General features: G+C 39.7%; 1 protein-coding gene across 1 annotated transcript in view; it reads left to right on the plus strand.

The window, feature by feature from the left end:
* The window catches only part of LOC137648545 (E3 ubiquitin-protein ligase RNF103-like), an 87658-nt gene that overhangs the window by 61392 nt on the left and 13119 nt on the right, over window positions 1-13147 (plus strand). The window contains exons 5-6 of the mRNA XM_068381467.1: window positions 10746-10909; window positions 11739-12003. Coding sequence (XP_068237568.1) covers window positions 10746-10909; window positions 11739-12003 — 429 coding nt within the window. The remainder of the gene's footprint in view (window positions 1-10745; window positions 10910-11738; window positions 12004-13147) is intronic.

A 13147-nucleotide genomic window follows, 5' to 3' on the forward strand; every position in this document is an offset into this window, starting at 1 on the left:
CGTTCATTACAAAAGGAACAACAAATAACCACTTATGCATGAACGCCCGAGCGCACTGATAGGAAACCAGTTTTCCAACATCAACCTACCTTCAGAAAAATAGTTGCCAGACATCATATAAGTTTCTATTCACAGTCGCCATATGCTGAGAGTGTTGCCAAGTGGTGATCCTATACTTACTATACGAGTAAACGTAACATCACGAGACTGACGGCTTGTAAAATGCAATTAAAGTCGTGAACGAAATATACAGTTGAAGGCGGTACCAAGTAGATCGTGGTGAACGGTTTATCACGTGGGTGACGCTTAACAGGTTAAAAAAACATTTTATATACTTCGGTATTTTCTCTATCCATCCTCTCCCAGAAAACCTTCAAATGTGAATTATCGGAATGTGTGCAGATCTTGACAGTGCGATAACTAGTTAGCGACTGAGAATAAAAAAAAAAATAAAAAGCCCGATTGACGATGCTGATGAAGAGGATATCGAATACCGATTTTTCCCTAATTGATTTTTTCTACATTCTGTCTAATCCAATGTACAGTACATTCTTATGTAAAGGGCGAACCCCAACATTTCTTGATGCTGCTACACTTTAATTATAGATATTTTACCACCTATTTATAATCTTTATTTATAATAACATCTTTAGTAAAAGCTCTTCAATATCACTTTCAGGAGTAAATGCGTTTATGATCGACGATGAAACGTAAAAAAAACGTTTTCCTTTTAAGGAGGCGTTTTTTTAGGAAAAAAAAGCACGAAACAAAATTGCTCATATTTCATTTATTTTGATTTTCTAAGGATAAATAAAACAACATTAATTATAACATTATTATTACATAGTACCTGGTAAGATATCTTTTGCCGCAAAAGTTAACCTATAGACAGATGTTAAAATTGGTTAGCGAGTTCGGTATGATCGGCGATGGAACGTACTAAACAAAGTAATGGGTTTGGTTGTAGTGACATGTTTGGCAGTAGCATGATATAAAATAGTCTTTATTTAATTTAATTTTTGGTTTCAAAAGTACTATATAAAAGAATTGCAAACAATTTAGATGAAACGGAGCACAACGCACTATTACAACAAAGGTGTTCCCATGACGATGCTGTTCTGTTGATTTTTTTTTGGAAACTTTTCAATATTTCAAATGGCACTGTTGATTTTGATGGTTTTTAATTTAAAGTTTAATGAACAAGGATTTTTCACCATAATCACAACGTAAGTATAAAAATTAATTAGTACAAATATGGAATATTATACATATACCCCCCCCCCAATACAATTAAGAAAACAATAGATTTCCTACGCTTCGCGGTGCCTGACTCGCGGATTTAGAATGCTCCTCACAGATACAGGAAATTTAATTTTTAAAAACTATCGATCGCATAATTGAGGAATCGCGTAATTAGAACACGTGTAATTCGGGACCCTACTGTATTTATTTTATATCTCTCCGCCTTTATAGGCCTCTTCGATTAACTTTCCATTTATTATAAACTTATAAAAAATTAATTTTTATGTTTGTTTATATGCGACCTTTCCTAATAGTAGGCGGTCCTTACTTGGAACCGAAGTTAATTAACATTGAGCCCGTTATATCGTATTTAACCTTTTAAGAATTTAATACTTTTTTAATTTTAATGTTTTATGAGAATATTTCTTTGATAGTCTCGTACTGTTTTCAAAGATGAACTAACGTTTAGTTTTTTAGTCTCCGCAGTTGTTGACGTTCAGAACGTTCAACATGCGCTCTATCGTTACGATAGAGAGAGAGTTTATCACGGTTTCACGTTGCAGTAAGAGTAAACCGATTCTAGCGTTTCGTTCATTCTTTCTTAGCTTATATGGTTTAAATTCTAAATAAAGGAACTTTTTATTTGGGAAACCTTTCAGTTTTTTCCTTTAGCAAATAACATGTTTTAACGATATATAATTGGGCTCTTCTCTCAGGTGCTAAATCAAGAGAGAAGAGAGAGAGAGATAGAGACGGAGGGAGAGAGAGGAGAATAAACGTTTCGTTCAAGCGGGTAACGTTGTTCTCGTTTTTTTTTACTCTTCTCCCTAGTCGCTGTAGGGGAAGAAGGTAAAACGTTTCTAGGGTTTTATTCTTGTTCCCAGGCTTTATGCGGTGAGAGATTGTAAACGTAGTTTATTTGATCTAGTGTTTAGTCTCTTTTCCAGCCACTGAATTCTTTATCTTTTTTTTTATGTTTTTCTGTTGCATTGTAAAACTGTTTTCGCAATTACTACCTTTTAATGAAGGATAGGATTGCGTGTTTCAGGTAGAAATCAGTTAAAGTTTCGATTTCAGTGAAATAAGTGCAAACAGAAAATCAAAAGTGATAAAGTGATATGCGCAAAGTGTTACAGTGTTGCGTCCGAGGGTTCGTCTGTTCGTGCCAGTTGTTCACCTAGTCCGGGACCTCTTACAAGCTCCCAAGCCCAGGGGAGAAGTAATGTCGAACGACTTATGGGTTCCACAGGCCTTGATCGACGAACAGACGTTTTTCCCTCCGTGGTTTCGGGCGTATCTACCCACGTTTGCCGACGTGAGATCGCCCCACCCACACAAAGACGAGAGAGCCCATTTATTCCTCGTCTGCGGAAGAGGTTTCTCGTAAGAAATCATGGACCACATCTTGCAGCTTTTTAAGTGCAAGTTGGTCCCTTCCGCGCAAGTCCAACGGCCTAGGTGTAGCCACTGGGTCAGTTCGGACTCGCTGCAGTCATCCGACGACTGCACTCCTCCCAAGAGAGGCAAGGTGGTACCGCAACAGGCAGTAACTCCGTCTGTTGCCGCACCAGCTGTTTTAGACCATCAGTCACAACGGACAGTAGCTCCGTCTGTTGCCGTTTTTTGTAGACCCTAAGTGGTCTTTACTGCAGTCTATGCAGACTCAGTTAGCTGCGGTTATGCAGGAGTTTCGTGCGGAGAAGGTTGACACTGCTCTCGTTAGCCTACAACCTGCCACGGTTGTGCGCCCAGCTCACGCTGAGGCTGCCTGCTCCCACACTCCGGCTCGGAGAGCTCCACCTCCGATGCGCAATCGACCCTGCCAGACGCATGTTAATGTTAGCCGACGTGCGGCACCCTCCGTTAACATGCGTGAGCTACCGCATCAGCAGTGGGAAGGTGGAGTCAAGCTGCCGTGTTTTGACGCGATGCGTTAGTTTCCGCAACCCACGGCAGTCCCCACCACGCACCACCACTCCGCTTTGGTTGTTGCCTGCTCCCACACTCCGACTGCGGAGAAGGTTGACGATGCACCCGTTTGCCTACAACCTGCCACGGTTGTGCGCCCAGCATGGCTGCCTGCTCCCACACTCTTGTTGTGAGAGCTCCTCCACCCATGCGCAGTCGACCCTGCCAGACGCATGCTGACTCCCACAGACACACGGAGCACTCCGTTGCCGTGCGTGAGCTACCACAAGCTGCCGTGTTTTGACACGGTGTGTCAGCCTCCGCAACCCACTATGGTTACCGCCACTCGCCCGCAGCAGACTAGTCAGTCAGGAGTTGAGGCTTCCCCACACAGCTTTGGTTGTTGCCAGCTCACAGACTGTCAAGCAGTTACATGACGTTGCCTTCTGGTCTGCTACTAATGCACCAGTGCTGTATGTCCTCACGCACCTGTTGTGGTTGACAGTTCAGTTTTTGACAGTTCACAGACTGTCAAGCAGTTACATAACGTTGCCTTCTGGTCTGCTGCTTATGCACCAGTGAGACCCTCACTGAGATAACCTAGCTTTTCTCGGACATGGTTCCTGTAGATGAGAAAGTGCTGTTCTCCCTCCTTCTGATATTCCTTTGAGGACTCTGTCATTTGGAGAGGAGCCTTAAGCTGCTTAGCCTCCTATGGACTTTAATTAAAGCATAACAAGGCTTCCAGGGATGGTAAATGGTTCCGCTTCGGTCGCTAACCCCGTCTGTTGCCACACCTGCTCCCATAGACCCTAATGGGCTTTGTTGCAAGACATGCAGTCCAAGCTTGTGTCCTTGATAGAGGATTTTTTACGGAGAAGAACCTTCTAGCCAACAACCTTCCTACCGGTTGGTTGTACGCCCTGTTGACGCTGAGGTATCCTACTCACGTCCGCCAGTTGAGGTGGTTCCTCCACCGGTGCGACCCAGTGTGGGTTGCCAGTCGCACGTTGACGTTAAGCGACTCTCGGAGGTGGTTGTGGACGTTCAGTGTGTCACTAGGAAGACGTTCAACAACCAGCAGAGGTGACTTGTTGTGACGCAGTGCGGCAACCTCAGCAACCCGGTAAGGGGTTGACTGCACAACCCAGACAGTCTAGACAGTTTCGGGTTGACGCTGTACTTCCTCGCGTCCCCATGGTTAACAGTTCACAGACTGTGCAGCAGTACCATGATCTTGTGTCCGGCTCCGTCACGCATCCACCAGTGCGACCGGATTCAGCGAGTCAGACGTTGCCCACTCCGTTGCCGTTTCCTCATCAGTTTCGGATGAGGAACCCTCTGATGAGGACATTGCTGAACAAGACGATCAACCCCCAGCCCTGTTATCCATCCAGAAGATGCTGAAGAAGGAACACTGCCCTGTCAGGCTGTGGATGAGTCTGGTTAGGACACTGTCATCCGTGGTTCAATTTGTGTCACTTGGAAGACTACACCTCCGTCCTCTTCTGTATCATCTAGCTTTTCACTGGAAAAGGACAAGACGCTAGAAGCGGTCTCGATCCCGGTTTCCGGAAAGATAAAGTCTGGTCTGACTTGGTGAAAGGACTTTATCAACCTTTGAAAGAGTCTTCCCCTGACTGTTCAGACTCCCAACCACGTTCTCTTCTCGGACGCATCGGACGTAGGCTGGGGTGCGACATTAGGCGGTAGGAAATGCTCGGGATTTTGGAACTCGAGTCAAAGGACAATGCATTTCAACTGCAAGAAGCTACTGGCAGTACGTCTGACCTGGAAAAGCTTCAGGTCTCTCCTTCAAGGCAAAGTGGTGGAGGTGAACACGGACAACACTCTGCTTTGACGTACATCTCCAAGCAAGGAGGGACCTACTCTCTGACATGGTACGAGTTCGCAAGAGACCTCCTCTCCTGTTCAACAGGTCTAGACTTTTCACTAGTAACGAGGTTCATCCAAGGCAACTTGAATGTCATAGCAGATTGTCTCAGTAGGAAGGGACAAATAATTCCAACATATTGGACCCTCCACAAGGATGTATGCAAGAGACTTTGGGCCACCTGGGGCCAGCCAACCATAGATCTCTTCGCAACCTCGATGACCAAGAGGCTCCCAATACTTTGCTCACCTATCCCGGACCCAGCAGTAGTTCATATAGATGCCTTTCTACTAGATTGGTCACATCTAGATCTATATGCATTCCCTCCGTTCTAGATTGTCAACAAGGTACTGCAGAAGTTCGCCTCTCACGAAGGGACAAAGTTGACGCTAGTTGCTCCCCTCTGGCCCGCGAGAGAATAACTCACCGAGGTACTTCGATGGCTAGTAGACGTTCCCAGAACACTTCCCCTAAGGGTGGACCTGCTACGTCTGCCACGCGTAAAGAAGGTACTCCAAGGCCTCCACGCTCTTCGTCTGACTGCCTTCAGACTATCGAAAGACTCTCGAGAACTAGAGGTTTTTCGAAGGAGGCAACCAGAGCGATTGCTAGAGCAAGGAGAACATCCACCCTTAGAGTCTACCAATCGAAGTGGGAAATCTTCCGAAACTGGTGCAAGTCAGTATCCGTATCCTCGACCAGTACCTCTGTAACTCAAATAGCTGACTTCCTCTTATATCTGAGGAAAGAACGATCTCTTTCAGCTCCCACTATCAAGGGTTACAGTAGCATGTTGGCATCAGTCTTCCGTCACAGAGACTTAGATCTTTCCAACAATAAAGATCTACAGGACCTCCTTAAGTCTTTTGAGACCACGAAGGAGCGTCGTTTGGTTACACCTGGTTGGAATTTAGACGTGGTTCTAAGATTCCTTATGTCAGACAGGTTCGAACCGCTTCAATCAGCCTCCCTGAAAGATCTCACCTTTAAGACTCTTTTCCTGATATGCTTAACCACAGCTAAAAGAGTCAGTGAGATTCATGCCTTCAGCAAGAACATTGGATTCTCATCCGAAACGGCTACATGTTCTACAACTTGGTTTTCTAGCCAAACACGAGCTGCCTTCTCGGCCTTGACCAATATCGTTCGATATTCCAAACTTATCATATGGTTGGAAATGAACTAGAAAGAGTATTATGTCCTGTAAGAGCTCTTAAGTTCTATTTTTAAAAACCTTTACGAGGCCCGTCTGAAGCTTTATGGTGTTCAGTTAAGAATCCATCTTTGCCTATGTCAGAGAATTCTTTATCCTATTTTATCAGACTGTTAATACGAGAAGCTCATTCCCTTCTGAATGAGGAAGACCAAGCTTGGCTGAAGGTAAGGACACACGAAGTTAGAGCTGTCGCAACTTCCGTGGCCTTTAAACAAAATAGATCTCTGCAAAGTATATTCGACGCAACCTATTGGAATAGCAATTCAGTGTTCGCGTCTTTTATCTTAAGAATGTCCAGTCTCTTTACGAGAACTGCTACACTCTGGGACCATTCGTAGCAACGAGTGCAGTAGTGGTGGGGGCTCCACCACTACAATTCCCTAATTCCAGAACCTTTTTAATCTTTCTCTTGAAATATTTTTGGGTTGTCCGGAAGGCTAAGAAGCCTTTCGCATCCTACTTGATTTGGCTGGTGGTCAAAATCATTTCTTGAGAAGCGCCTAGATTAGAGGTTTTGATGAGGACCTTTAGTATGGGTTGCAACCCTTCATACTTCAGCTCCTAGGAGTCGCTCAGCATCCTATGAGGATCGCGAGGCTCAGTAAGGAAGACGTACTTAAAAAGGCAGAGTAATTGTTCAAGTCGTCTTCCTTACCAGGTACTTATTTATTTTATGCTTGTTATTTTGAATAACTGCTAAAATGAAATACGGAATACTTAGCTCATAATGTCAACATGTAATGCTGGTCTCTACCCACCCCCCTGGGTGTGAATCAGCTATATGATCATCGGGTAAGTTTAATATTGAAAAATGTTATTTTCCTTAGTAAAATAAATTTTTGAATATACTTACCCGATGATCATAAATTAAAGGACCCACCCTTCCTCCCCAATAGAGACCCAGTGGACAGAGGAGAAAATTGGTTCTTGTTGACATCGAGTACTTGAGTACCTACTTGACAGATGGCGCTGTTGATGTACACCCCCACCTGTATAGTGATCGCTGGCGTATTCCGCCCGTAGGTTTTTTCTGTCGGGCAGCAGAGCTGACAGCTATATGATCATCGGGTAAGTATATTCAAAAATTTATTTTACTAAGGAAAATAACATTTTTATGAGCCTCCCCTATGTTCATATTGCTTTTGTCTCAGGAAGCTTGGAATGTCAACAGTACTCCTTAATATTAAGAAATTTCCTGTTTTCTTTCCTTCCAATACACTAATGACTCTAGTAAAGCAATGAGACTAGCTTTTAACAGCAATAACATGCCACACATGTCGTATCGCTTCTTCAGTGTAAAAGTTGACAGTGTGGCGCAACGTATGGTTCGCAGCTTCAGCTGTCGGGTTTTAGGTCTGTTGTTATAATTATTTTAGTGGTCTTATAATGTCTTTTGATTTGTTAGTATTTACTGCACCGTTGTGCATAAGAATTATTTTCAGGTGTTCATAGTCCGCATTCTCTTTGTGTCTCATGACGGGGACAAATTATTAATTTAGAAAATATTGTGAGGAGTGCGTAGATCTTGCTGTCCCTGTGTGGGAAATTTGTTTCATGATTAGATTAAATTTCAAAGTGTAAAAAAAGCGTATGTACTTTTTATTTCAAGGAAAATCCATAGAAGGCTTAGCCTCTCTTTTTTTTTTTTTTTATTAAAGGAATGATGATATTCCACCATTTGTCTTTGCTACAGCCTAACGAGTTACTTTTTAGTCATTGGCATATTAAAAGTTTAATGTCAGTAACTTCTTTTGTGGAAGCTTAGAAGGCCATTAGGTTTTGATTCATGGTAATATTTTGAGCCTAACCTATCTTGTTTCAAATCCAATCCTAACTCCTCAAGTGGTAGCTAGTGGTACTAGTATACCATTCAGTAAGGGTTCTGATGATACAGGGGACATCCCAGGTTCAAGATTCTCGAATTTTTTATTTACTATAGACCCTTGTGTGGCAAAACCCTCACACTTCTGCATTTTTAGCCATTCTTTTTTACAATTATAGATACCTTGAATTTGCGAGGCAGAAGACCAAGATGGTAGTTAAGTAGATCCTTATATCTCTCCTCTCACTATAGTAAGGATTCCTTTATGTCAGAATATTTTCCTTTTAAATTAATATGTTAAATTTATGATAAAACTGATTGCTCTATGTTTTAATGGCTGTGTTGTTTGTTTGCAAGTTTGGCCACTAGCCCATCACAATTTTTTCTCTTACTAAGCAAAATTAGTCGCTCACTTGCATAAACAACACTTCAAGTTCAAAAACCACTGCTTTAGAAGAAAAGATTGTAGTAATATTCTCAAACACTATGACAATATTAACATACCTCTGGAAACAAGGTGATGAGAAATTCTGTCCTTGTACTGGATAGAAGGAAAAAATATTTTATTTAGGCAAATTTTAGAGGAATAAATCTTCTCCCTCTTCTCATAGAAAGAAAATCGAACATTTAAAAAAAAAAAAAAGTGGGGCCTACATCCACCAATAGGGTCAACCCAGTGCAGACATGTTTCCAACCTCATTATGCAAAAGTCCACCCTGTTGCAAGACAGGTCAAACCTGGATTTTTATACCTTTTCACCTGTCTGCATGATTTGTCAGGTGATAGATACATTCAAAAGTTTGGTATAAAGGGTTCACAGTTCTGTTGCCTGTTATTGGAGTGTGAGAGGGCCATCATGCAATCACTCCTTCCAGACAAAGTATTTCAAGTAATTTTCTAAATCCATACAAGCTACGTTTTACCAGATTGAGTCCTATCCAGTGTATTCTTTGAAGTACAGTTAATGGTTTTCAAGTCCTCTAGGTTGGCTATTATTGGCTACAAAAGACAGTTTGATAATCATATACAGTATATAAAAAAAGATAATGGACAGTTTATTTTGATTAGTGTGAGTCAAGGATTTTATTCGTTACTAGAACTACTGTAGTTATAATGATATTTTTAACTTTTTATATTTCCTTTTCTATGGTCAGAGATATCAAATTTTAGCCATTGAAGGTATAGAGATATATGCTGATTTCTGTGTTCGAAAGATAATATTAGATTTGTCCATATCAGGCAAATGCCTGATACGGACAAATCTAATCTTATTTTTCGAACACAGAAATCAGCATGTATCTCTATACCTTCAATGGCTAAAATGGATATTTTTTTATCTTTTAATATCAAAAAGACTTCCAGTAGTCAATACAGTGGTACATCAGGTTGAGTTTAATTCTTTCTGGGAGCAAGATCACAACATAAAATGATCATATCCTAAAAAAAATTTTCTCCTAATAAATGAATAAAAATTCACTCAATGAGATCCACACATCCATAAATACAATAGGATGAAAAATTGTTATTAATCAGGTATATGGCAACACTTCTCCTGTCGCGTAAGATTGTGAAGGATAGCGTCTGCTTGGCAGTGTCGTTTCTTGTGCCAGCATGACTGAATACATACTTGCAACTGAGGCTGTATTTATGGATGGCTGAATAGAGGTCATCCTGTACATGGGGATTCCCAGATTGGCACACTGGGAGAGCATTGCATCACAGTGGAATAATCTCCTTTACCAGAGTATCCATCTGATGGACTGCCACTGTACAGATTGCAGTTTGTCTTGCAAACTGGCATAATAAAGTAAGTTTTTTTTTTTGAACTTCAAATAATGATTACCTTAACACTCATTTTTCATTTTCCTTTATTATGAGCTTTTGACCACTTCCCTGTCTTCAAAATACATAACGTGTTTTGTCTGTCACCTGCTCTATTCTAGAAATTTACCCAGATTCCTTATTTCTCAGAGGTAGCTTTAATTTTGCTATTTATAAGAGCAGAACCACTATCCCATCATCCTATTAAATATGTAATAAAGCATAGTCAATAGTTGGTATTTTTATTGAAACAAGCACAGATTTTACTAATGAAATATGTAATTTCAGTGCTTATATCCAGTATCCGTTATATACTACCAGCATCCATCTTCCAATTGGGTACAAATCAAAGATGAATACAGGTATACTGTTTAACCAGGGCTTAACTACAACCACTAATTGGATCTGTTCCTATTTTCTACAAGGTATAGACATTAAAATGCCCTCTATAGCTCCTTCTTTCAAGTTATATATTGTTAAAGTTTGCACCTCAAGCTATGTAAAACAATGAATATGGGGTAAGTATTGAAATAGATTTTTTAATGAAAATTTATGCTTTCCTATTCATTTTATGAAGTCCATTGATTAAGGTTTAGCAAGTACAGTACAGCAGTGTCAGCTTGAAGGGATCAAGAGTGACAGCTCTCTCTCACCTTATGTGCTTGATTGAGATAATACCACAAGCTGCTCTTTCAAGTAACCTGACCATCTCTTACGTAACCTGTTGTGTTACAGGTAATGTTACAGAAGTAATATAACAGAATTGTATTCATAAATCATAAAACCTGATTATAAATCTGTTGCTTATTTTGTTTCAATATTGTGTGTACACTGTATTACAGATTTATGAAGAAAAGGAGTCAATTTGGTTAGTGGAAGTAGTACCTGGAGAAGGACAGTATGCTGGACATAGAGTTCTAGATGATCGAGCATGGCATTCTTTATCACCAAAGTTACAGACACTTCACATTAATGGTGCCATAGTTAGCTGTCAGTATGATCGTAGGTAAGTTTATTCCATGTAACAAAATAGTTAATGGATTTTTATGCAAAACATCTTTCATTGTTCAATATTCAATTACTCATACTATTAATGTAACAAAGAATAAAATTTAACGAACATTCTGTATTTTTTATACAGTCAGGCCTCTGTCTTCATAGGCTCTGTCTTCGCGGCTTTTATTATTGCCAGTTAAGAGGTCCATATATTTGAATAAAGTTTTGACTATTTGCGGTTCGGACTGCTGAGCACAGCCCGCCATTTTCAAACCGCCCGGGCTTCTGTGCACCCAGCCTTCACTTAATTTCCCTCCCTGCACAACACAGTAATGAAAAACAAACAAATATACAGGACAACACAGTGAAAAACCCTTTGCAAAGAATTCTAATAATAAAAATAATGAAAATAGGTTCATACATACATTATGTTTTAAGTAATATTTGATATGTAATATCAAATGTTAGTTTTCTAAATAAGTAATATATGTAAGTTCATGATGTTTATATAGAATTTTCGATTGTTCCCATATTAGTTTTCTATATAAGCTCATTATTTTTATATAGAATTTCAGATAATTCTATTGTCCATAAATAGACACCATTATTTTTCTCCCTGTGAATGTTAGTGGAGTTTTCTGAGGTTTCAGTTGATGTAGGCGATGTAACAATAATAAGATGTCTCTTTAGTTAAACATCACATACATTGAGTGGTTAGCATAAGTCAAATAAATTATCTTTCTATGTGGTATTGAATAGAATTACATACTCTACAGTACTGTAAAGTTTGTATATCAGTAAATCCTGTCATATCTCAACGTACTTTCTAAAATTTTCAGATTTTGTGCTAGGCAAGGCTGGAGTCACCCTCAGTTACTGCTGATTCTGCCTTCAAATGATCAGTCTGAAAAATCAAGTCGTTCACGAACTCTTGGTCGAATAGCTGTAAGGAAAAACATTGCTTTGCCATCTGCTGTCCATTTGCCTGTCAGTTCAGTCTTGACATGGCTTCACGAACAGATTTTGTCACGTGTCAAAGTAGTTGATAATGTAAGGGCGCTGGAAGAAACTTGGATGAATGTGACATATGTAACTGAAAAGAAGGTGAGATACGTTTTTACTTGCATGGTAGATTTTTATTGTAGATGTTCATATTTAATAAAGAAATACAGTTTTACATCATCCTGAACTGGCTAGAGTACTATTCTAAATTTTCAATGGTATCATACGCATAGTATTTGCATGCTACTATTACATTCAGTAAGGGGAGAGAGATTAGGATAGGAAGTCTACCTTTACTTTGTTCCTTGCTCAAGTGTAGACACTTTTATGTGGGTTACTCATCTGATACTCATGAGACCTATTCAAAGAAAGTAAGATTACTTTTATTAAACTTCGATATGAAATAAATGAAAAAGATCGCTATGTTTTTGCCTCTTATTGTATCACTACTAGGTACATGAAAAACAGGAATGCGTAGTTTGAATCCATTTATTATTAGCACAGGTGATGTAGTACTCTTACTGATTGTATAATGATACTCTTCCTGATTATTTTTAGAAATTTTCTTGATATACAGGTATTTTATCCAGGTTTTCATTGAATTACTAGAATGAAACTGATTTTCTAATTAATGCACAATTATCATTAGTTATACTTTTTTTCTTCACCTCCAAAATATCACTAAGTGAGTATTTCCTGGTTAAGAGCCAGGTTGTAACCTGCCTCCTGAGGCTCTGACCTTTATTATTATTTCAAAGTGTTCAATACATGATTGTCCCATAGCCACCAATACACTTTTGGAGCAATCCGGGTTTGTGTTTTGTGCATCCAATCCTCCCTGGGTTTCTTTTAAGATCTTGTATTACTCCTAATGCTCCAGGATAAATTATACTACTTCCATCCTACTAATCCATAACCATCATCTGAATTTAATTGTTCTTCAAGCCTGGTTCTGACAACAGAAATTTCTAGAGATATACATACAAATTCTTATAAAAGCATTGTTTATAATAGTAGGAATTTATCTGCCACCACCTCAATCATAATAGATTAAGTCTCCTAGAGAAGAATATTGGAGTTAAGAAATTTCAAATATAAGAATAGGAATGTAGAACAACAAAATTTAACTTCTTTAAGAGTTTTCTATTAGGTAGAAAAAGCTGTTGGAATTCTTGATACATATTTTGGGTACCTCAGCAATGCTAGCAAGATGAACTGACCTAAACAATGGAGAGTATAGGAACAA

This window comes from Palaemon carinicauda, chromosome 1 (assembly GCF_036898095.1).
Source record: "Palaemon carinicauda isolate YSFRI2023 chromosome 1, ASM3689809v2, whole genome shotgun sequence".
In the NCBI taxonomy this organism is placed as follows: Eukaryota; Metazoa; Arthropoda; class Malacostraca; order Decapoda; family Palaemonidae; genus Palaemon; species Palaemon carinicauda.